The sequence below is a fragment of the Amblyomma americanum genome, chromosome 8 (assembly GCF_052857255.1).
Source record: "Amblyomma americanum isolate KBUSLIRL-KWMA chromosome 8, ASM5285725v1, whole genome shotgun sequence".
Taxonomy (NCBI): domain Eukaryota; kingdom Metazoa; phylum Arthropoda; class Arachnida; order Ixodida; family Ixodidae; genus Amblyomma; species Amblyomma americanum.
Genome location: NC_135504.1, coordinates 29,422,438 through 29,448,175, shown reverse-complemented (window position 1 = coordinate 29,448,175; position 25,738 = coordinate 29,422,438). Strand labels below are relative to the sequence as shown.

The following is a 25,738-nucleotide window of genomic DNA, read 5'->3' as shown; positions in this document are numbered from 1 at the left end:
TCGACAAAGGGGGTCGCGCGCCCGGCGCGAGAATGTGAAGGATATTGTGCAGTTATTACCGCTTGTATGTGCGCGCCTGCCTTGAGGCAAAGAAGGAACTGACGCGGACCGCACCTACAAATCAGGGCTTTAACCGCTGTTTGTTAGCCCGAGCCGCCGTTTAAGCTTCTGACATGCGCGCCCGCTCGACGCCCGGGAGAACACCACTCGACCAGCCACGTGCCAGCGAGGCAACGTGCGCCAGTCTGCGGATCGGCCCTTTCGTGCTCCTCAGGTCGTCGACTGTCGCAGTGCCCAGGGAACAAATTGTGTTTTGTTTGTCTCTCTCTGTGTTAGTGCACTTTAATGCAAAGATTCTGTTGAATTGTGATCTCTCTCGATTGTTACTTTGCATGAGTTGCACTGTAATTGTAAATCACTTTGTATGTGCTCGTACGAATGGTTGTGAAATCCCCTGTATCGTCTTTTTGCTATATAAAATTTGTTTTGTTTTGTGAACCTTTGGCTCCGACACATTCTCTGGCTTGCGACCGGCGAAAGGCGGGCACCAAACGACCAACCCCCTTGTCACTTAGTAGCTGGTCACCGGCTGAGCTTGCCACATTGAGTCAAGGGCATCTTTTTTGGGACCGAGACCACTACCCGCACAAGCTCTAACGGTGTCACGGTGCACACACAAAGGTGCGCGAAGTAGTGACACCTAGCAGCACAACTAATCGGCCCAATATTTGGAATATACTGGCAAATTTTTATGACCAGAGTGAAACCAGTCATTCCCGAAATTGGCCCGATTGCCTGCGCTGCTTGAGATCGGGCTAGTTCACGAAGTCTAATCAGCTGACCGAGTTTGCGCGGAGCTTGACTTTGAGTGTGAACCTTGGCGCATGAAGAAATAAAATGTAAGAATTGTTGCGACTGGGCGATGAACCCCCGGAGACCCGAACAGATCAGATTCGCTCGCCATTGAACGAGAGCACTGTGCTATCTCCGCAGCCGATCACGCCTCGGGTCAAAAAGCCACACACACTCGTGCTGTGCATTGCACATCGTCGTCTATATCAACTTCCATCTGCGGCGCGAACCGATCAGATCAGCTTAACCTCGATCAGAGCTTAACCTGAGTCCAATATCACAGCAAAGCAAAACCCATCCAGGAAAGCAAAGCCATGAGCCAACCAAGCTTAACACATGCTTTCGCACGTCTACTCGGTTTAACTACGTCTCCAACCCCTATCACTTTTTTAGCATGTGTTGTAGTAGAACAGACGGACTTCGGCACACGCATGACCAATGCAAGCGCCAGTGACTGCAAGAAAAGGAAACCTCATGTAACGGTAAACTTTTTTGGCCAATTTTTTTTATTGCAACTTAAAAAATATCAAGGCACACAAACAACAACCAACAACGTTGGCGCCCGCACTCTTCGTACAGCCCATGAAACAACAAAACCAAAGAAATCCTTCGCCTAGGGGGCCTGCAAGAAAAGAAAAGGTGCAATTAGTGACGGCTTGGCTGACTTACGCTAACCTGGAAATTGTTCCGTCGAATTTGAATCAAAGGCAGCCCGAGCCTCTTACAACGAACAACACCGATTAATAACTGCTCATTACATGTTCGCGGAGCTACAACTGAAACATAGTGATCATGCATTTCTTGCAAGAAAATAATGACCTTATTTCATTGTTTCCGATTGTTTGCGTTTGTTTTAGATCGCAAGGAACGACTTTTGATCTCTATGTTCATCACACTGGTATCTATAGAGAATGCTGAAAAACAGTGACAAGTGGCATATACAGCGATCTCACAGAAAGGCCTCCGACATCCATGCTTCCACTCGAAAAGTACAATGTCGTCTAAATAGGCAAATAGAAAACAACTCACCGCTGTGAAGTCTCGCCATTATGCACTATTCATGCAGTGAACACTGTCAGCCCCTTTGTAGGATATACTGCGCTTCACCATTTAATATCTTGTAGCGTTACTTGTCCATGCTCCGCAGCCCAAATTAACTGCCCATTTATGGCTTGACCATATTTAATGCTTTTTTTAATTCTTTTTCTTCTATAGAAACATTTTCCGCGCTTCTCTCATTGCGACTTTCTCGCCCCAAGTCGATTCCCCATGCAGAGTATACTGTAAACAGAAAGGAGTAAAAAGGGAGTAAGAAAGGAGAGTAATCTGTCCTGTGCGCTATAGCTAGGGCAGCATACTCTCTTTTTTACTCCCATATAGGCTTTTATTTGTGTTTAGAGTGTAGAATGCCATCTACAATCTATGGTTTAAATTAAAGGGCTTCCCCTCTCTCTATCGCAAAGGGACACCCGCAGGGCTTGACAACTATCTGACGGCTATGTAGTTGAACGTCGCGAAGGCTACAGTTTATTATGCTGGATTGCATTTTTGTGCAGCTACGAAATGCTGTCAAGCAGAACAAATCCAGTTAAATTTAGTTCAGGTTCTTCTCTGCTTTCCCTATATACAGCAGCATATATGAGTATAGCAAGCCGGGGACCAGGCAGCGAGAAAAAAAAGAAAATATCGCCGGACAGTGGTCAATACCATTTTGTCAGGTCTAGACCAACAAAAAAAGCATATTAGGCGCATTTACATTTTACGCAAAATTTTGGTTGTGCGCTCATAGAAGATGCACAGATGAACTAATCGCAATTAAACAAGCACGTGAAAGTCAAACAACACAGGGTAGGCGCTGTGTGTTCATGTCCCTGTTCAGTTGCGCCTAGGTGATGTGTAGCTTAGAATGAACCATAATTGAACAACCTTAAATTTCGGTCACAGAATTTGGATCAAATTCTCTAGTTTTTAATTTCGTCTGGTGGTAAACTTCTTTTTTAGGTAGCACGAAAAGAATTTACAACCTACAATTTTTTTTTCTTCGTGGAGGGATTCGAAGCAGCGGCCCTGATTGTGGGCGGAGCAGCACTTGACAGTTAAGTCGTCTCTCATTACAACAAAACGCATTAAAAAAATGTTCCTATACGGCATTCGTGAAGCGGCGATCTTTATCGTCCATCCCATGCATACCGCTTCACCTGCGCCTTGAACACACGACAGTGCAACGCCAAGAGGGACGGGAGAAGATCTCCACTGCTTGAAACGTATATCTTGTCCTCTACGTGTTGCGCAGATCTTCAACATTATTGGACAAATATTTTGAAAATTGTGAAACTAAGATACTGGTATAGAAATGTTTAAGGTCCATTCTTCCGATATCTGGAAAAACCTTCCTTTTACATTGTTTCCATCACTCGCATCGAGCAGTTATGACTGTAATAGAAAACCAATGAGGAACGCTTTAGACTGTAGCAAAAACGTTAATAACAAAAAAATGCAAGCCTGCAGGCGGGAGGTTGGGGATATATTGATCGTTGTAGTAGAATCTTACAATATATGAGGAACAATGCGCTCATAATACCCTCCCTATAACGCATGTAACACCCTCCCTGCAAAGGCCCTTAAACGCTTTCCCTTTGGAAGAGGCTTTTTTCAGAACTGTTGGGTATGACGTCAGTGGTACGCCTCCAGGCTCACCGTAACCGGAATGCAGGGGCAGCGGAGAACCTCCTCCATTACACGAAGTACATGGAGGCCTGCAGTTCCTGCAGCACCTTGACGGCCTCCACGTATTGGGCAGTGGTCAACACTGCGTCTCCGCCGCCCTCAGGCGGCTCCCTGACAACACCAGACGTCTCCAGCTTGCTGGCGATGTGCTGTTTTGCGCGGAAGGCGGCCAGGTGCGCGTAGTACACAGGGGCCGGGATGCTCACGCTCCTTGCACACCGGGAGTATGTGTGGCACAGGTAGAAGCTGACCTTCTGCAGGTCGTCCGCGCTGAACTTGGAGTCATCCCACATGATATAGTAGTGGGCCGGCCGGCTGGTGCCCTGCGGGAGCGCCGAGTGGTACATTTATTCACATGCGAGAATTCCAAGGGCCGTGTCATGTTGTGTCGCGTCGTGTAATGGTATGTGGTGGTGCGGTGTGGTCCTGCTTGTGGTGCGATGTGATGTGGCGTGGTGTTTGCGGTTTAAATGCGCCATTACGTGCAAAGGACAGTGTTTAAACGCAATATACAAAAACCAGCAGAGCCCATGAGCACAACATGCGCTTGCCCTGCTCCTAATGCGGCATGCACAACATGTTTCTGGCTTTATCTGCCCTTAGATGCCCTCGCGCCACTAAATACAGTGAATAGCTATTATTTCCTGGCTGGCTGTCATCGGTGCATTGGTCGGTCATCGTCATCTATGTCGCTGTCCCGACATCGGGACAGCATAAAAAACGAGGCATACAAGACGACACGACTATTTAAACAAAAAATCAATTTTGACCGTTTTGTGAGACTTCAAAGCCGCTTCCCGCTTTAACGTTCGAGCTAAACATCAAGCGCTTCTCTTTTCACCCAACCTTATGCATTCATTGTACCAGTAGACGCCACCTCGAGAATAAAAACCAATGACCACATTCACATGACAGCATCACTCTGCACTGGCCCTAGAGGGCCCCCATGCGCAACTTCCGTACCGCTTCCCGAAAGTCGAACATGACGTCACAGTCACACACAGCGCTCCTGGTGGCCTCAACTTAAAGCGGAAAGCTTCCGTCACAGTCTCGCGCGTAGGTGATCTTGAAGGCCATGCTTCCGTTTCCTCAAGATATGGAAGGCCTACACCGCAGGCGCTCCTGGAATTTGTAGCGCACTAAAGACGCGCCGCGACTGTGGCGACGCCGGCGCCCGGACTATTTCCTCCGCAAATTCATAAACGAAAACACCGCCGACCATTTGTTCCCACTGACAATCGCAACAAGGGCTGAGAAGAGGACGCCTACCTGGATGCCGAAGTGGCTGCAGAGGAAGAAGTCGAAGTCCAGCGGGTGCGTGACCACCGAGTCTACGGTCGTGCCTGGTGGGACGTTGCGACACTTGCCCACGCCGTCGCGGTCGTTGGCGGGCATGAACCTCGTGTGATGCCGCTTCTGGACCACGATGAACGTCAGCGGTGGCTCGTAGGTGTCGTTGGGAGACAGTTCCTTGCACGCTAGCCGGATGGCGCTCACCTGCGAGATTTGAGAGCCGAAACAAAAATGTCGGTCAAGGCTGAAAGGCCATTCGAATCATCACGATATCTACCTAGTTTAGAATGTAAACCAAACAATTTGGACGTTCATGAGCTTTGCTGTCGTACCTTATACAATTGTCGTTTAACAAAAAGTGTGCGGCGAAGAGCAGCGTTTTTTTAGCAATGCTATTATCGGTTGTACTCTGGTTAAACGAGCCGTTTAAGCTATTGTTCAGTTCAACGGAAGTGCAGCTTTTCCAACTGACGCTGAAATGAATAACAGTCGGCTGCAGTTATTCGGCATACTCCGCTAAATTGAGTTCACGCGGTCAACATTCTGGATCACGTGATCGGTTTGTACATAACTCTGGGCATTGACTACCTAGTTGACTTCACTGAACTAAAATTTCTGTGCAAGCATGGTGTTTGAGTATGCCTAAAGTGAACAAGCAAACAGAGCTAAGAAAATTCAGTACAGGAACGTCAGGCTTCACAGCTCAGCCGTTGTTTTCCTTGTGCCACTTCGCGGTATTTTTTTTTCTGGCTACACTAATCCGAATATAGTTGGATACACTCAAGAATGAAGCCGCTTTTCTCCGTAAAAGGACCCCCTTCCAGTCAATGGCTTCGGCTTATTATCACGAACCCTCAAGGCTGGCAATGCGGTGAGCGCCGTGACAGTGACAATAGTCTTCCCTGTAAGGGGGGAGACTAATCCCTTTCATCTACAACTCCCTACGTGGTTACCCAAGCAGGCTCATGAGAATTGGTCTACGCCATTGGCTGCAAGATAGTCCATTCAGGGGAAAAAGCCGCTCGGTTCTTGGGTTGTATCCGACTATAATGGAAGTTCTAGTTGTACTTATATTAGCCAGGATAGCAAGATGTGGCAGCCGGAAATGCCGCCGACTTGGCCGACTCAGCGGGTCAGTAGACTGGTCCAACTGCGTATCTCTACTGAGCTGAGATCTCAACAGCAGGTGGCGCTTCCTTTTATTACCCGTGCCACACGCGCACTAGAAATAACCGCAGATATTTGTAACCTTAAGTTTGCCTATGCCATTATTTTCGGAGCTGGCGCTACACGTCCAGATTTAACGACATTATCATTTATTGGCAGATTTATTGACATTACAGATTCGCGACTAAGCAGAGGAGATTACAATCCAATAAATGACGAAATTCGAATGTTTTCTGATAATATTCTGACACCCACTTTTCAATATAGGTCAGAAGAAGATAACCGTGGGTTCAATTTAGAGACAAGCTCGCCGAAAGAGTAGCCAAACATGTCCCGCTTATCACGCTATCAAATCATAAACCTAACCCTTGCTTTACATGAAAGCATCAACGCATTACAAATAAGAAAAAAATGGTTGTACAAAAATACAAAGCACGAATGTTCGCCCTGCGCGTGGGTAAATATAAAACCAACCTAAAGCTGTTTTGTCCTGGCCTTTGTGACGACAAAAAGCCCTTACTGCGCTACTTAAGAACAATAAAAGCAAGTCCTTCAAGACAATACGTCCGAACAGTGTCAGTAATGATATATCAATGCATGACGTTCACAGCACCCCCTACTTCGATGCCGAATGTCCTAAAGCATTTAACTCGTTTTTCGCATATATTTTCACCCAAGAAGATAATCCTAACATCTCGTATGTACCTGATTTTGGTTACCCGTACATGGCACCGGTTGACATTACACTGTATGGCTTAGTACACCTGATAAATAACCAAGTACCCTCTTTTTCTGGTGTTGATGAAATCAATTCAAAATACTAAAGAAATGCCATGTCTGTCTCCAGCATCATCTTCCTTCATATCTTTAAGCAGACAGTATCTACAGGTGAGGTTTCCACCGATTGGAAAATAGGAAATGTTGTACCGGTTTTCAAAAGTGGCAACAAACACTCGCACGAAAACTGCCCACTTGCACCTTTTTGGACTTTGCCAAAGCATTTTATCGGGTAGAACATTGCCGACAAATATCTAAGCTTTATGCACTTAAATTAAATTATTTAACTCTGTCATGGGCCCGTAGTTTTCTTTCGAATCGCCAGCAGTTCACCGTTAACAATTATTAATTTCCTGTTTCCGATGTTACATCGGGCGTGGCGCAAGGAAGCCTCCTCGGTCCATTACTATTCTTAATTTACATTAATGACCTGCCAGCAACAATCTCATCTTAGATACACATATTTGCTGACGACTGCATTAATTATTGGCCAATAAAATTTACTAATGGCCACCTTGAACTTTAAAGTGACCTCGATTGCTTAAAAGACTGGTGTAAAACGTGTCTAATGACTTCTAAGTGTAAGATAATTACTTTTAGCCGAAAATCAGTCACTTCGAATTTTCCATACCACAATAATAACGATACTTTGGCTCGAATTACGCAGTATAAGCATCTAGGCGTCCATATTTCACCAAACTTTTTAGGGCTGAACACGCAACCACCACTTTCGCCAATGCTTCCCGGTCACTAGTTTTCTTTCGCCGTAACCTGCAATGCACTACCCCTCACGTGCATAAACAAGCCTACATTACTTTTGTAGCACCGCAGCTACAGTACGCTTCATCCATCTGGTCACCTCATCAGAAATATCTAATAAGTTGGAAGCTGTCCAGAATCGGGCTTGTCGTCTCATTTCGCAAAATTAGTTATCAGTCCAGTGCAACCAAACTGAAGATCAAACTTTCGCTCCATGCATCCCTTGCAAATTCATCGCGAGACTGCCCTTTTATCTATCTTTCACAAATATGTCCATGCCACTGATTCACCGCCAGCACATCTACAACGTCCCTCCTACTTATAACATTGATTACATAATAACTACAGCTATGCCGCATTTATGGCATATATGGCATTTATGGCATGTATGGCATTTATGGCATTTATGGCGCGTGCCATTCGTCTCTGGAACGATCTTCCGGACTGCATCGCCCTGCAGGGTAATCATGGCACCTTTTCCAAACATCTACCCAAACACTTCGTTGATAACGGTTAGCACGTCATTTATATACTCAGGATTCGTTTAACTTCGTTTTCAGCAGCTTGCAACTATTGCCTCTTTGGTTCCGTGGATGCACAGCTTTGCTTATTTATACCTTATATGTTTTCTTTGGCTTTTGTATAACTCTTCCTGCATTTCCCCTGTTTTTGTTACTTGACGCAGAGTTGTTTTTTTACTTTTATCCCTTTTTATGAATTGCGATATCTTATCTGAACTCACCTGTTTTTTGTGTGTTTTGCTGTACATTTACTATGATTTTTGGATTTCTAACCTATTTTTCACTACCTTCTGTATCCCCCATTACACAATGCCTCTCCGGAGGCATAAAATATCTCTATATAAGTAAATAAATACTTAATCACGGTGAAGATACCGCCTTTTAAGGCAGTAAAAAAACCCTGAATATAAACTGTGTTAATGACCAATATCCCAGCAATGCTATTCAGATATAATATAAAAATTAATTTGTAGAATAGGCCACTGTTCTTGCTTGACAATAGTGTAAAAGTAGAACTCGTGTGTCAGCTCAAATGATAACAGTACATATGAATTGCTGGTTAAAATAGTGTTCTTTTTGAATAAACCATTATCCTCTGGATAGTAACTTCACACAAAAAAAAATGTTTTCCTGTATGCGGAATGGGGAAAAGAGTATACAGTGCTTGGGCGAATGAGTAGTGGCGAACTCAGAAGGTCGCAAAAGCCAGTTAGTCTGTCTAATGTCATTAAATACGAGTGCGTGGCACCGCGCCAATTGCGTTAAAAATTGATTTACTAAGTAATTAATGACATAAAACTTGACCGTGTGGCACGGGTATAACACCTCGAGCTGTCGTTCAGTTCAACGGACGGTCAACTGCACAGCAGTTATAATCACCCGTGTGTAAGAAGGGTGAGAGGCAGAGCGGATACGTACAAAACCGCGCCAGAGGCCTCAGTCTTGGATGTTTACCACTTTTTGAAGAGAAACGATCAAGCTGAGGTCAACTAACGCCGAGAAGATGTCTCCAGAAATGAATATCTTGGATGTCCTGAAATTATATCCCTGTGGAGATCAATTCGGTGTCGTTACGTATATGCACAGCTAGTCCCCTTCTCAAAAGACAAAGGTTATCCAATGACACTAGTGACATTGAATGCGGGAAAAACTGTCTTAACAAGATGAGCGTTTAGTGGGGACTGTATTGTAGTAGGTGCAGTTGCTTACCTCATGGTTACGGACTTCCAAGAACTGCCCCTCGCTCACTCCGTCCCTGTAGAAGACGATCCGCTCGGGCTTGTGCCTGGTGGCGCGGTAGAAAGCCAGTAGCAATTCTTTGATCATGTCCTTCAGGTCTCTGATGATTTCCACACGCGCCTTAGCCTCGGAGTCTTCAATCTGTACCCGAATGGTGGCGTGAAACTTGGACGGTACACGGTCTAGGCTTCCGACGCACGCGGCGATGGATGGCCTGACCTTGTCTCCAGGCGATGGGTGCGACACGTCTGCTCCGATGACGATCACGGGCCTATGGAACAGCTTCGGCTTCTCCTGCATCAGGAGACTATTGTTGATACCGCCCATCTTGGCGTTGATCTTCTGGCACAGGTTTTGGATGAGCGCTGCGTTGCACTTTTGGACCACGTTGTTGTCCAAGATGCATTGTGTGCGCAGGGACAGCTCAGTCTCTGCCACCTGCTTGATCTCAGCGTAGTTCGTGTCTTTTGTTATCACAGCCACAACCATCTCCAACTGCGGGTGCTGCTGGCGCTGCTCCGTGAGAACGGTCCGCATGGGCTTGCGGTTTGTGTCAAACGTGATGACCGCAAGCGGCTGCGCAATGCGCATGCCCAGTTCTTTGCCGATGCGGATCAGCATCCTGACGAAGTTTTCCAGGGAATCCTTGTGCGCGATGCGGCTCACGTTGAGAACAATCCACTTTGTCATGGACATCGCCTCGTAGAAGCGCTGCCCTCGGAGATCCCACGTACCGTCGCGCGGCTTGCACATGGTGTTGTTCTCAAAAACCAGAGATGGCGGGTCGAGCACTCTGCCCACAACCTGAGTGGGTTCAGTGTTGATCTTGACGCCGAACTCTCGTAGGTACTTGTCCGAGCTGCTGACCATGTCGCGCACAGACTGACGAATCTCCTGGAAACGCTTGGCTGGCGGCTGGGCCGTGCGCTTGATCATCTCGGCGGTCTGACTCTCGTCGAGCTTCTTCCGACAGTGCTGGCCTTCGGCCAGCTCGCACATCTCCAGAGGAATGTAGACCGGATGCGTCAGGCTACCACTCTGCACGCAAGGGAAGTTTGGGTACGACAAGCGTCTGTAGCGGCTCTGGAAGTAGTCTGCGACGGAGATCTGACTACCTTCTGATTCAAAATAGATTTCCTTCGCAGGTTCTCTCGTGATCTTGACCACTTTGTACTTGCGCGGGTACGGAAGGTGCGTCACTTTGACACGGAGTCCCTTGAGCTCCCTATTCAGGCGCACGTACTGGTTCTCGCGCAATGACCGGAAGTCCGCGGGCGTCAACACACGACGGCTGTCGCTTAAGAACCTGCACATGAAGTCGACCAGTGGAAGCGACTCGTAGAATGCTGTTGCTGACATGTCGACGTTAAGCATGGGCTTCCATTGGGCGGGTCGAACACTCGTGTAGTAGCCAAACCACACCTCCCGGCCTCCTCCGAGGTCATTGTGCTCGTTGGGTCCAGGCGGTCTGAAGAACGAGCGCCCAACCGGTGCAAGGTTGATCGAGGGGCTGTGCCTCAAGACGATGTCGATGGCCTGGAGGACTTCCTGCGGCACAGTTTGTACGCGCTTTTGGAAGACACCATGCAAGGCGTCCAGGTTCACTGTGGCCGCGTACTGGATCTTGATTATAAACTTCTGGGATCTTTGGTCTTCCTCAAGGTCGACTGTGAATGTGCGCTCGCGGAAGTTGAGCTGGCGGCGCGTGTACAGGTTCTTGCGGCCATCGAAAGCCGGGATGCAGTTGGCCAGGTCTTGCCGGTACTTCTTTACTAGGAGCTCAATGACAATCCTGTTGATCTTCGTGCTGAGACATCGGTACTTTTTCTGCTCAGGAACCTTGGTCTCCTGGGCAGTCTCAGAGGAGATCTCGACGTCATAGTGGTAGACGCTGCCAGACGGTATCTCAATGCTGAAGTGGTTGGCAAGAAGTTGTATGGTCCGGCCCAGCTGGCCGTGGGCGGGCCGCCGCGGGAAGTGAGAGGGCAGGGTTCGCTCGAGCTCCTGCGCCGTGATTGGTGGCAATTAGAGCAGAGCATGAACAATTAAGGATGCACGCACTGTCTCGTGTGTTGAGCGTCACATAACTTTGACCGAATGGCTTCGATCTACACTACACTGCAGGACCGGTTCCGGTGAGTCTTAATGAAAAAAGCCTCCTGCACCCCGTGCGTTGTAGCGAGCCCATTAAAGTACGGCGCTTGATCATTGATATGCTCCAGTGAGAATGTTTTAAATGTTTCGTGCAAGCGAAGCTATCTGCAGTCAATATCTAAATTTCAGCGTATTCGAGACTTCCTATATCTTTTCATCACTCTTTTCATGCTCACAGGTCGGCGCTCTTCAGCCAGCCCTACCCAATCGGCCCCACCGCCGGCTGCCGACGAGTTCGGTAATTCACCCCTGTAGAATGGGGTCGGGGGGGGGGGGCTTCCTGAACCGCCGAAGAGACGCTTATTACTCGCAGTGGCCATAGCAGCTGCCTTACTTTTGAATCTAACCGACAGACAAATCTGAAAAAAAAAAACGCAGCAGCGCGAGGCGTAGAAATGCGCGTGCGTGAAAAAGTCGCTGAAAAGAGCTCGCCAACCTTCGCTCGGGATTGTGGCTTCTGTGCTCAATGTAGAAATATATGGTTCAGGTGTTTATGACGAGAGAACATAGTGGTTGAGCTAGGTTATATACACGGCTGGTCAAAAGTCTCCGGGTCACAGGGCTTGCTTCTTTTGAGCAGTATATCATGGCATTTAAGACGCGAATAAAGCTATCAAGGTTCGCAGAGAACAAAAGCCTCTTCCGCCCTCAATGGATATTTTGAGTATTTGAGGGTGTCATGTCTGCCTGATTATAAAGCTCAAAAACAGTCCCTGTGGCCTGGGAACTTTTGACCGACCCTGTACTTTCCTCACAATATATTTCAGATCCCTGTGCTATCTTGCGCACATATGACATGGACCATCGGGACGATTGCAAAATCAAGGAACCGCACTGCGTGGTCGGTGTGTTCATCAAAATCGAGACAGTAATTACTAGTTTTTTCCCTGCCTTAACTTATTTATTCAGGGAACCAAGGCCATGGTGGCGCAAGAGCTGTAGAACCATTTCTTGCAAGGATTATAAACCACTCAAAGTTCAACTGTGGGCGGTTTTGAATGTTTTTAGACGTGGCATTATGTTCCACTACGCATCACATTTCTTAAGTCCTTTCTCTGCGCCTCAGAAACCGTTTTTCAAAATCCTCAGTAGAAGCCCTTTAAAACAGCAAAAACAAAGAACGCCGAAACTAAAACTGGGTTTCCCTTAAAGTGTGACATCGAGACAGAAGCTTGTCGTCATGCATACTGTCACAGAACCTCTCGGCGCATTGACTGAATAAACTGGAGACCATAAGCGACCGACCACTGTTTGTGTGAAGTGACCATAGACAGAGGTCTTATTTTTTTTCTTGAGCAAACTCCAAGAAAATATCGAGGGGCATGCAGCTGGTGACGTCACAGTACAATGTCGCCCACAGAAATCTTCCCTATTTCTGTGGAAGGAAGGCGACACGCTGAAGCAGGTGAACAGCCTAGTCATCAGCAGAATAACTTACTTCCATATCACAGCATGCTGAAAAGTGAAGAAAATCAGGCACTGGTCCTAATCAAAGGAGCCTACAAGACAGCTTTGGGCTTACCCAGAAACACTTCGAACGACAAGCTGGCAGAACTGGGGCTGCAAAACACGTTCGACGTTAAGCAGGGCACAAGTCATGTCAGAGATACAAAGGCTAAGGAACTCGGCAACAGGGAGGGAGCTCCTACGGAGGTTGAACTATAAGGGGGTCCACGACATAGAGGATAGATCGGCAGACATCCCAGACGAAATACGTCGAACCTACCAGGTTAGCCCTATACCCAGGAATATGGATCCAAATCTACACGCAGCCAGAAGACAGGCAAGAGCTGCATATGTAGAGGCGAAGATAGCCACACAAGATCAGGTAGTCTACACTAACGCCACTCTGTACCCGTGGACTCGTAGCCAAAACATCAAGAAAACGGTATCGGTTGTCACAACAAAGGAGGTTTGCCTCATCAGCGGCGCATCCACGAGAGATGGGACGATAATTAAAGCAGAGGAGAAAGCCGTAGCTCTAGCGGCAGCCCAGGCTTATCGCACCAACAAATCTCTCACAATCACAACAGATTCCCAAGAAGCGTGCAGACGCTACATGGTAGGAAGAATCAACAAGAAAACACTAAGAATTCTCTTGAAAACGCAGCGAACCAACGAAAAGATCAACATAGGATCTACTGGGTGCCGGGACACGCCGGAATCGAAAGCAATCTGAAGGCGGACAAGCTAGCTCGCGAGCTGACTATCCGAACTGGTGCGTCAAATGCCTCGGACGGCCCGGAGATGACGGTAGAGCTCACGTACGCTGCTATCCTCAACCTCATCAAAGGCAGAAGACGCAAATACCCCCGCCACATCCTCTGCTAACACAACATGAAGCGACATGTTGGAGAAGACTCCAAACAGGAGCCTTCCACAACCTTCACATTCTACATAAGATGTATCCGGAGCAGTATAGGGATGCATGTCCGTGGTGCGGGGCAACCCCCACGCTGTATCATATCACACGGGAATGCATACACAATGTAGCTTTCCGAGGTAATAAAGAGCGAAGTGTGGAGCAGTGGGAACCGGCTAACCAGCAGCCAGCTCAAGGTCCTAAGAGACCTAGTGAGCCACGCATGCCGGATGGCCAGGTACAGTGGTGCCTTGGACTAGGAGCGCCAACCACGCTCAACCTGGAAGACATCGGCAATCTTCGAGCAAGCAGCAAGACTCCTTTATTACAGCACTAAAGTTTATTCACTCACTCACACACTCGTCGCGATTGGGGCGACAAAATTAGAAAAATTTAATCCTCATGAAACAAAACCGGCGCCCGGCGGCGAAGCTCGGCAAAAGGAACTACCGTGGAAATTTCGGCATTCGTGGAGGTCGGAAGGACGCGCCAGCCGCTCATTAACAGCGAAAGATGAGCAACATACGGGACTCTTTCTTTGAAAAGAGAATGTGCAGAAGCATAATTTATAAGAATAAACAGCTACGGCCCAAGGAAACATCAGTTTGCCAAAGTGGATGTTTCGACTCGACGATGGCTCATTTAGCTTGGAGTAAAAGCTTATTTAACGAGTGACTGAAAAAGACAATACACTCACCGCGATGGCTCACTGGTTAGAACGCTCGGCTGCTGATCCAGTTTCCCAGGTTCGAACCCGACCGCACCGGCTGCGGTTCTTTGGAGAGAGAATACGCTAAGGCGCCCGTTTGCTGTTCGTTTCCAGTACACGTTAAAAATCCCCAGGTGGTCAAAATTGTCCCGTAGCCCTCCACTACGGCACTACTTCACTTCTTTCACCCCCCCTTTGTCCCTTCCCTTATGACGGATTACGGATATCCACCGATATGTGAGACAGGTACTGCGCCATTTCCTCCCCCCCACCCCCGGATAAAATTAATGTGGATGGGGAAAGAATGCGCAGTATGTCTCACATATCGTTGGACACCTGAACCGCGCCGTAATGGAAGAGATAAAGGAGGGAGTGAAAGAAGCAAGGAAGAAAGAGGTGATGTAGTCGAGCGCTCCGGAATAATCTCGACCACCAGGGTACACCCGCCCCGGTGGCTCAGTGGTTAGGGCGCTCGACTACTGATCCGGAGTTCCCGGGTTCGAACCCGGCCGCGGCGGCTGCGTTTTTGCGGAGGAAAAACGCTAAGGCGCCCGTGTGCTGTGCGATGTCAATGCACGTTAAAGATCCCCAGGTGGTCGAAATTATTCCGGAGCCCTCCACTACGGCACCTCTTCTTCCTTTCTTCTTTCACTCCCTCCTTTGTCCCTTCCCTTACTGCGTGGTTCAGGTGTCCAAAGATATATGAGACAGATACTGCGCCATTTCCTTTCCCCCAAAACCAATTAATTAATAACACCAGGGTACCTTTAACCTGCACTGACATCGCACAGCACACGGGAGCCTTAGCGTGTTGCCTCCATAAAAACGCAGCCGTCGCGGTTGGGTTCGAACTCGGGATCTCCGGATCAGTAGCCGAGCGCTCTAACCACTGAGCCACCGCGGCGGGTTGGATCAGCCCAGCTAATCCAGAATATACAAAGCGAAAGCGATATTGAGCTCTCCACTGACCCACAGAGTCGGTTGTGCGCCTTTAGATTCGTGAAAAAACGGTCTTTGCCAAGTTGTCAACGCCAATGAACTATGAACGCCGTCGGCTCACTTGTTTTGTTTACTTTTCGAGGGAAGGAAATGGCACAGTAATCATCTCGCATATCTCGGCGGAACCTCTAACCGCGCCGACAAGGAAAGCATAAAGGAGGGAGGCAAAGAGGAACGCGAAAACAAAATTGAAAGTTGGATTTTGAGGAAAGGCGTGGCGGTGCGCAGCGGCGGAACACTTGTGGCTCGGTGCTACCAGTGGCGCATGCGCAGTAGTGGGTAGAGAGCGAGAGAGAAAAATGGGCCGTGTGTCATCACTGCTCCTCGTGCATGCGCAGCACGGCTCTCCAGGAATCATGCGAAACTGCGCAACCTGCGGCCAGTAAAGCTTTCGCTTTATAAACAAATATTTCATACGCTGGCAACACAACACTCGGCCGCCGGCGTATATGTACTGAACCCAAAGGCTAAACCTGACGACGCACCAATTGCTTGAGCCAACCTTTATCCAGGCCATGACTGAGGCCCTGAACCTCACAGAAGAAACTGTGAACATTGAAAATTGATTTTCAGGGAAAGGAAATGCTGCTGTATCTTTCTCACATATTGGCGGACACATGAAACGCGCCATAAGGGAAGAGAAAAAGGAGGGCGTGAAAGAGGAAAGGAAGAAAGAGGTGCTGTAGTGGAGGGCTCCGGAATAATTTCAGTCACCTGGGGAGCTTTAATGTACACTGACATCGCACCGCACATGGGTGCCTTTGCGCTTCGCCTCCACCGAAATGAAGCAGCGCGGTCGGATTCAAACCACTCATTTATATGCGGTTGTTACGTCGCAAACTTATAACTTATAACCTAACTTATAACTTATAAACTTATAAACGAAGCGGTTTATAACGAAACTAATATAACGAAGAAATTATGATTGCACGTGGAAGCTCGGCCAACAGGGACTATGACGAAGCTACAGTATAACGAAGTAATTGCCGGAAACCTTCAACTTCGTTGTAAAGAGGTTCAACTGTATTTGGACCGCTGGCATAACTAGCTGCACAGCATGGTTTATAACGATATAATGGATATAACGAAGGAATTACGATTCCCCTCGGGAGCTCCTTCAACACTGCATATAACAAAGCAAAAGCCGGGAACGAACTTTCAGCTTCGTTATAACGAGGTTAAACGAGCTACATGGCATGCCTCAAGATGAAGCCCTTTCCGTGAAACAGTACGCACCTTGATCCTGACATCGTCACCCGGAGTGGCCTGGTCGCCAGCTTCGGAGGTTTGCTGTGTCTCCGCAACGGGCGGCGTGCATGGTGGCGACGGTGGTAGAGCAGCTGCTGCCGGCTGACTGCCACTCACGGCGGCTGCTGCGGATGCAGGCCGGGGGTTGCTGGCAGCTACGTTGGCGGAACCCGAGGCGGCGGCGGCCCCGTTGCTGGGACGGGAGGCGCTGGGCTGAGCGCTGGGCTCCGCGGCCGTGGTCGGGCCGCCGCTGACGGCGCGCGGCTGCGTGCTGGCCGCGGCGCCCTGCTGGAGTGCTTGCGCGAACGAAACCCGCGAGGGACCGGCGGGCGACGGAGCAGGAGGGGTGGCTTGGTTGCCACCGCTGGCCGAAGGCACCGCTGCGAGCCGAAAATGCATATTTAACGTCGGCTCTATATATCGGCTGCGTTTGCGATCATAGCGATCGTTACGACACGCATATATACACTGCCGAAAGCAGAAGACTGGACAGCCGTCGCCGGAGCTCCGTTGGTAGAGCACCGGACGCGAAATTCAGAGGTCGTGAGTTTCGGATCCCACCGGCGGCATGTGGTTGCTTTTCTTCTGCTTTCTAATGAATTATCTTTAAAAAGGTTCGCTTCTTTATGGTGCTTTAAAGTCGCAAAGAGACTATTTAAAAAGTAATTGCCCTATTAAGCCTCCACTGATGAACACCACAAATTATTTAAGAAAGCATCCCCTAAGTTTCTTGGTTTCGGTGACTGTTGGCTTCCGTCATGTCATAACGAGCACCTCTTGTCCCTTCCCTCGTCTGCTCAACGGGAAAAGACAGCTGGTATAGAGTACTTAGTCGATGGTTTGATCGAAAGCCGTCTGGTCAGGTCAGCACAGAGGTCAGCAGAATCAGTCTTCGGTTTACTGACCATGTTAAAGTGCGCAGCTGACTGCAATTAACATATTTGACATGGTCAGTGACCGAAAATGCAGTATAGAGTGGTCGAGAGCATATGTCGCAACAGCCGTCCCAACTCAGACAGCTGTGCAAGCCGATAGTGGCATGCACCGTGACTAAACCCGACCAAACCCGCAGCGACCCCAAACAGCGTCGTAAACCCTTTGCACTGAAGAACTGAGTGCTCGGCCCTAGCTGGCGCACATGGTCTTAATTTTCACACAAACGGGATCAGCCCTCCCCCACAGCAACAAAGAAGCGATAAGCCCCGCCGTATTCAATAAATTTGCGACACACGCGCAAGCTTTCCCTATAGTGCGCTATTTGAGAAGAAAAAAAAACAATTTTCAATTTAACTTGGCTAACCCTGGAATACAGCGTAAAGCAAGGACGCTTGATGAGTGTCTCAGGCTCGTCCATGGCAGCGCCTGCATGGACAGCCGTTCTATAGCATATACCCACACGCCCAGGTGGCTTAGACGCACTATCACTGGGGCTTAGACCCCCATCGAATGTTTTTAAGCTCAAAGGTGAACCCAAATCTCACCCAATGTCAAAGGCCAAAGATCAGATGTCAACTAAAGGTCATGGGTCAAGGTCAGGGGTCAAGAGTTCGACCCGTATCTGTACCACGTACGGTCATGCACGGCTAAAGTGGTTGGGCTGAAGGTCGTTCAAGGCTATTCTCCGGCCTATGGGACGACTCCTTTACCAAACGTGGTGAAGCTTTTCGCTTCGTGTTCAACTGCAGTGACTTCTTTCATTTCTTTCATTTTAGAGCGCAGCTCGCCCGTTCCTGAGTTCCGCGTCGTAGCCGGTGTAAAATGCTAGCCGACAGGTGACGTGTTACTCAGTGTGACAGGTGTCGTGTTGGCAGGGAGCAGCAGAGCGAAGCGCCACCTGCCATCGCGAGAGGAATGGACAGCCGGAAGGCAGCTGCTACGGGACGATTCCGGAGGGTGGCTAGCAACATAACACGACACCTGCCAAGCGGTAGCAGGCGGCATGCGAAGAGCTGCGCTCAACTTTCAGATTACCGTCTGTCGCAATCGGCCTTCAATTTTTTTTTTCATTTATATATCGGCCGTAAAGAATACACGTTTCTTGCCGCGGATAACGCTTGCTGTCACGAAGAATGTCAGCACATGCTGGTGGCGGGAAACTCACTTCTCCAATTCCTTTTTTTTCCTCAAAATCGACGCAGTCCAGAACATCGTCAGCGCCAATGCCAATGATCACAATGAACGCGGCGGTGGCGGTTGAATGACGTCATAGCTGTCACGTGGTTTCTCCTCGGTTCAAGGTCAAACTCTCGTATACAGCGAAGCAGCTACGCAGGGTAGTAGTAAAGCCTTCGCTTCACGGGAAGGGGACGATGAAGTGGCTGCCTGGCCCTAATGAGCAATGATGCAGGGGCTCTCGCATATGTGGCGAAGGCTGCTTGCCACCGGGAGTACCTGTTGCTAAACCGTCGTCATCGCTTCAGATGACGCGGCTGTTGAGACGCGCGTCCTTTCTTCCCAACTTTCCTCTCATATCTCTTTTAACTCTCCTACTGTCTGCCCGCGGCAGCGATTATCTGTACGTGGCAGTGATTGTGCATCAGCTGGAACCAGTGGGCGGGCCTGTTAACTTTTCATTATTCCCTCAGTCGAAACAACAACAGCAATACCGTGCCACTCATCGCGCCACACAGCGGGACGCCAAGCTGTTAATCCGGCTTGATTAAACCCGTCAGCCCCATAGGTTGCACACTCTAACCTTGAAACAAAAGACACGCTGTCGCGATAAATAGGGATCACAATCCGGAGAAAGAGACATTTGCTGAAAATAAAAAATTGATTTTTGAGGAAAGAAAATGACGAAGTAAAAATCTCGCATATCTCGGTTTACACCTGAACCACGCCGGAAAGGAAGGGATAAAGGAGGGTGTGAAAGAAGAAATGAAGAAAGAGGTGCCGTAGTGGAGGGCTGCGGAATAATTTCGATCACCTGGGGATCTTTAACGTGCACTCACATTGCGCAGAACACTCGCCTTTGCGTTTCGCCTCCATCGAAACGTGGCCGCCGCGGTCGTATTCGAACCCGGGTTCCCCGGAAGAGTAGCCGAGCGCACTAACTACTTATCCACCGCGGCGGGTAATGCGGATAGCCCATGCCAAAAATGCGGTGGAAACAGAGTAAGGACGCTGAAACACGATGCCCGAAAGACGCGGGTTCAATCTCGGCCGCGGAGGTCGAATTTCGATGGAGGCGAAATTCAGAGGCCTGTGTTCTGTGCGATGTCAGCGCACGTTAAAGAACCCCAGGTGGTCAAAATTTCCGGAGCCCTTCACTACGGCGTCCCTCATAGCCTAAGTCGCTTTATGACGTTAAACCCAAATAAACCATAAAGGAATCGTAAATGCGCTGAAGAGATTGTTGTGCGGAGCTGCAGAGGGATTGCTGTGCACCAAGAAGAACGGGCTAAAACGAGACAGCAGCGCTCGGAAACGTGCCGTGGATCAAGGCACTGACCAAGCGGAAGAGCGTTCCACAGCACCCGCCCCGTGTCAGGTCAGCAGCATGGCCGGAAAACACAGGCGCACGGGCGACGCGTGCAGCAGCGCGTGCTCGAGGAGCGTCGAGACGAACAGTGCGCGTGCGCAAGGCGAACGTTCGGCAAGGCATTCACGGCAGGAACGTGCCGCCGGTCACAAATGCGCGGCTCGGCTGGACCCCTTTTTTATAGGTCCTCTCAGAAAAAAAAACGACGTGATCCGAAGCGACGCGATCCTTTGTATTGGGTTATGCGTTTCAGTTAGGTACTTCACATAACCTGTAAGCACTGACGTTCGTAGCATCCCTGGAATTTGGTAATTTTGTTCATTTCGCATACATTCTATCGTATAGCAATGCTACCGTACATCAAGTATTCCCGAGACTGCAGCATTAATGCAAAACGTTGCTTGTGCTAACAAGAGAGACTAATATTAATGATATCGAAAGAGTGCATTGCCCACAACGCAGGTTGGAGCTTGAGCAAGCTGAAGGCGTTGCAATTTCACTAAGCGTGCGGGCTTTGTTCGAACAAAGCAAGGCTCTTCGCAGCCTGAGGGCAGCGCGCCCAATACCGGCGTTGCATATGGCGACACTGTACGAAGCACAAGGACGGAGACGCGCAAAGGGTCGCGCGAGCCCGAAGTTCGAGCGACGTACGCAGTCCAAGGGCCACTTCACATACAAGGGAAAACGCCAGCGATTTCTGCAGCCGCGGCGCACAAAGCCGTTTCGAGACGTCGCGGCGCGTCGAACGGCCAGAGCGAAGAGGTTCAATAAATGTGTAAATTCTTCGATGCAACGCGCCGCTCTATCGCTCTGCTCGCTCAGTCGCTTGCACGTGAACCAACCTTAACGCGATTAGAAGGCTGCCGAGGTCGCTTGGGCTCAACCGAACCAGGTATTTTTTTTTCCCTCAAGTCGCGGTCAGTCACGCTCACATAAAAACGATGGTGCATAATAGCGAGAACAAACGGATAACGAAGCTCGTGCATTTCGTTGAGCTTTCTCGCAAAAATTTAATGCTTTAGAACACAATCATCCTAGCCCACGAGGTTAGGCCTAAAGCGACCAGCAAGTGACGCCAGATGAACAAAGGGATCGAGCACCCAAACGAGACTGCGGCGGAGGCCACAGAACCGAAAGGAAATTCGCTACGCACCTGGAGGTCCAGCAGCTGAGTCGTTTTTCGTCTTGTCTTTGCGCTTTCCTTTCCCCATTTAGATAGCAGGCCACAAACACAAATGGCAATCAACGGAACGGACGTCTTGACTGCCTCTCGAGCCCCTAGAGAAAGGCAAAATGGCTGCGCTGTTTCTCCTTTATAGTGGCCTTTTCCGCTCTGCGATTGGCTCATATTCGACGCCACGAGCTGCCCGTGTTCCGCCGTCATTGGCTACGCTTGGAGACGTCACGCGCGTGCCGGCGCTTCTGCCTCCAAGAACGCATAAAGAAAAAAAAACTATATGGAACCAAAGGGAATTGTCGTACGATAACGCTTTACCACTGCTCCTTATGGGAGCGCAAGTTCCCGTCGCGTCTCGAACACGCGCGCTGTGGAATTCGAAGACAACAAGTGGAGGGTGACTCCGCTTCGAAAACCAATTATTCCTAGAAGCTACTTTGCTGAGAGGGTATAGTTCGCAAAATACAGAGGCGCATACCATGGTCACGGACGTACAAAGTGAGAAAAAGTTACGAGCGCTGTTAGCATTCATTTCCCATTTTGTGCAAGTCCGTGGTTTCAGCTCAGAGATCAACATGACTGAGCCACCGGAATGCGGCAAATAAAAAAACTGTAGCGATTTGTCAACATTTCTGGCTTTTATTTATGCCTATATGTATTTGTTAATGCATCCGTATAATTCATTTTATTCCCACGTGCTAGCGTGGTTAAGTCTCGGAGTAAGGAATGTGTTTTACTGCCCACATGTGAGGCGACACTGGTGGTGGTAGTGGTTTTATTAAAAATAATAGTAAAAAGGAAGGAAAAGATTTTTGCTAGCCCCGGCATCTGCCATCGATAATGAAGCACCTGAGCTGCGGCAGCGGAAATAAAGGACAGCAGGCAGAATGAAGAAATGAAATGAAAGAGGTGAGGGTACTGGAAGAGAGGATAGGGGGAGAAGTAATGTGTACAAACTATATACACAATAAGAAATGTGTCCAGGTTGTGCGCGTGATTAGTTCATTTTAGAGGAATTAAATCACACACGCGCACAGCACTGTGTTGGTTACAACTGGAGTGGGGCGTCCAGTTATTAATCGTTCAAGGTAGAACTCGCGGACCGTTCGGTCACTGCGTGTAAATACCTCACTGAGAACAGACGGGACGTCAAGCCCGTTTGTTCGAGGAATGCACAGAGGCGCACCAGAGTTCGCTCACGAGTGCGCGCTCTGCCCTGCGGCCACAATAGCGTCTTGATGGAGTCTGGTAGTATGCCCTGCGCCCTATAGGCCGCGAGCATATCGCGACGAGCATCGGCGAACGCGGCACAGTGAAGGAGCAGGTGTTCTAGTGTTTCCGCTGCATCCGTCACACACATCACTCGTCGCGATTCCGTGACGCACCCGTCGTTCCCCGGGACCCACGCAGCCAATGCGCGCGCGGTGGTGGTGGTGGTGAAAAACATTTATAAGCAATTAAATTTTTTACAGAAAGGTGATTGGGGTAGGACCCTATTGGCCCTTTCCAATCACAGTACTAGGTGGAGCCCCTATTCCGGGGCCCCATTGGAAAGCAACGCCGCCCGCGTCCGTTGAACCAAGGCCTTTTGGCTCCTCAGGTCTTGACAGCCGAGCAGGGCCGCCTCCCAGTCCTCTCTGGTGGGGTTGGGGTTGGGGGGGATAGATGGGTTAGATTGACACGCCCAAACCATGTGGAAGGTGTCAGACACCTCCCCACAGAACTGGCACGTGCCATCAAAGGATGTATTGAAACGCGCGCGGAGGATCATTGCACGTTGTGACCGTGTAAGTGCGCGACAGCCGGTGACACTGTCGACGCGCTCACCTCCCGTGATGCGTGGGTCGGGGTGCTGCTTTCGGAGATGGTCGTGGATGGCCGCACGCACGTCCTCCAGCGCAAGAGGCAGATCGCTGGCAGGTAGTTGGTATGCAGCGGTCGCGAGGTCGTCAGCTTCTTCGTTGCCAGCGATGCCGCAGTGACCGGGCACCCACTGTGCACGCACAACACAACCTCTCTGCTCGAGGCGCTCGATGCGCGAGCGAATTTCTTGCACTAGTGGGGTACCGCGGCCGTTAGATTGCAGGCGGCTGAGGGCGGCGCGGGAGTCGCACAGCAGAGCACTCCTGGGCGGCGGAGGGTCGATGGTGAGCAGCAGGTCCAGCCCGAGCCGGATCCCCATCAACTCCGCCGTGGTGGAGGAGTCCAGGAAGGCTGCGTGTTGCTGGCTGTGCAGTCGCAGGGCGGGGATGGTGGCCGCCGCAGCAAGGGAGCAGCTGTCGCGGGCCACTGAGCCGTCGGTGTACACGAGGAGATGGTCCTGGAGCTACTCGTGTATGACGGCTCTGGCCAGCTGCTGCAAAGCACAGAGGGGTGTGCTCCGCTTTCCCGCAATGCCGACGATCTCTCGCTGTACCTCCGAGGCAGCAGGCCAGGGCGCGCAGAAGCCGTAGGGGGGTTGGGCCTTGGGTCAATTGCTCATACTCGAGCAGCGCCGCGCCCATTCGTGAGCGCGGGTGAGATGCATACACTGCAGCAGCGAGCCGCCGTCCGGTGCGCGGTGAAGCCGGTCGATGTGATTCAATGCCCTGCGCGCTGCTTGGAGGTTTTGGGGGAAATTGGTTTTGGGGGAAACGAAATGGCGCAGTATCTGTCTCACATATCAGCGGTCCCCTGAACCGCGCCGTAAGAGAAGGGATAAAACAGAGACTAAGCGAATCATCGAAGAAAGAGGTGCCGCAGTGGAGGGCTCCGAAATAACTTGGACCAACTGGGGATCTCTAACGTGCACTGACATCGCACAGCACACGGGCGCCAATCTCAGAGTTTATGTCCTGTCGTTGCGGTGGCCATTGCTCTCAAAGGAGGCCCCGATGCACGATTCGCGGTCACAACCTTAGCACTCGCTCGATAAAGAGAAGCCGCCACACTTTGACGTCTCCCTGAGTGCGAGACGACAAAAAAAATCAAGTCGGCGACGCTAGCCCAGGCTTAGCTCAGTCGGAATAACTAATACGCGTCTCGCTGTCGATCTCCGACGCCGGCGTTTGGTGGTATTGTAAGGTTATCGCAGACATCCATGTCTGAGGATATACATTCCCTAAGGTTTCCATGTTGTTGCGATTATAGGATGATAGAGGAAAGTGCACGGGCCTGCCGACGGGCTCCAGCTATGCCTAACCACTGCCGCGTGCAAACAAAGGGCAGTTCAGATTGCTGTCAGGGAAACTACTGAGAGGAAAATGGTGCGCTGCATCAACTGCGTCCCCAGAAGCGGCGACGGCTGTATCTGCAAAAGATCCTCCTTTTCATCCCTGCTCTATCAATGCCGGAAACAGCTGTGGCGTAGGGCGTTTGGAACACTGTAGTGCTGCGTTTATATCTAGTGTATCGGCGCCCCTTGAATTGTTACGCTGCTCAATCGAGTAACTATATTTCAGACACCTCAGGGGCTGTTTATATCGAAAAACGCCCGTGTGCTGCACAAAATGAGTCCTCGTTGAAGAACGCCAACCGATCGAAATTACTGCGTAGCCCTCAATTGCGCTGCCTCTTTTGCACTTCTTTATTTTTCGCTTCCTCTTTCGTTCCTTCTCTTACAGCGCGGATAGGCCACGGAGGAGTGTATTATCTAACCGTTCCCTTTCCCAGCCTACGCTAACTATACCGACACCCTGCCTATTCAGAATAGTATAGCGGGGTTATGCGGCCACAGAAGGAACGATCTCGGAGGCACCGTTTGCCAGGGCCACGGGTCACTTTATCGCTCAAGGACATGTGGATGTTCCCTGGTCTGAAACTTTCCTGTTATCCAATATTACGCCGACAGCAACACCGTTTGCGCAAAGGATAGCCCTCCACAAATCTACAGCTGTAAACACCCACCACACATGCGATCCAGAGAAAAATCAAGAGGGAACAGCACGGCATTCGAAGCTAGTGATGAGGAGTAGAATTGAATCTGAACAGTGTTGCGGCAACTGCGAGAGATTCGAAGAAACGCACAGTTGAAAGTGGCGTACTGTAGGTTTAACGAACCGGGGGACGGGAGACCTCTCGGGAGCGGACGCCCCCGCCGAGGCGCCTCGCCGTACGCGGAGATTACAAACTTTTATCACTGGCTAAGTTTCACGTATCCCACTCCTCACCCCGACGTGGACAGAGCGCAACCCACGACACTCAGACGCCTACAAACAAAGACCATTCTTAGCCCCTACCGATTACGTTTAATCACCAACGGTGAATGTGACCCTGCATGCCCGCACTATGGTGA

At 49.8% G+C, this 25,738-nt stretch overlaps 1 protein-coding gene and 1 pseudogene across 2 annotated transcripts; both read right to left on the bottom strand.

Moving 5' to 3' along the window:
- Positions 1-1,356: 1,356 nt before the first annotated feature.
- LOC144100180 (protein argonaute-2 pseudogene) lies at positions 1,357-3,894 on the bottom strand (annotated as a pseudogene). The gene is made up of 2 exons (XR_013307539.1): positions 3,550-3,894; positions 1,357-1,474 (listed from the first exon to the last, which is right to left on the bottom strand). The product of XR_013307539.1 is annotated as a protein argonaute-2 pseudogene (transcript).
- A 774-nt stretch (positions 3,895-4,668) lies between these two features.
- Positions 4,669-21,554, bottom strand: LOC144102261 (protein argonaute-2-like). The gene is made up of 5 exons (XM_077635565.1): positions 21,442-21,554; positions 16,796-17,187; positions 9,306-11,339; positions 4,849-5,076; positions 4,669-4,701 (listed from the first exon to the last, which is right to left on the bottom strand). Exons 1-5 carry the CDS (start codon positions 21,497-21,499, stop codon positions 4,669-4,671), a joined length of 2,745 nt encoding a protein of 914 aa, XP_077491691.1. The 5' UTR covers positions 21,500-21,554.
- Between the last annotated feature and the right edge of the window lie 4,184 nt (positions 21,555-25,738).

Excerpts from the sequence above, each read along its gene's own strand:
- LOC144102261 (XM_077635565.1), bottom strand. The coding sequence starts at position 21,499 with ATGGGGAAAGGAAAGCGCAAAGACAAGACGAAAAACGACTCAGCTGCT. Across the intron at positions 11,340-16,795 it reads GTGACGATGTCAGGATCAAG|GAGCTCGAGCGAACCCTGCC; the intron begins GTGCGTACTGTT and ends ATCACGGCGCAG. Across the intron at positions 5,077-9,305 it reads TGGAAGTCCGTAACCATGAG|GTGAGCGCCATCCGGCTAGC; the intron begins GTAAGCAACTGC and ends CAAATCTCGCAG.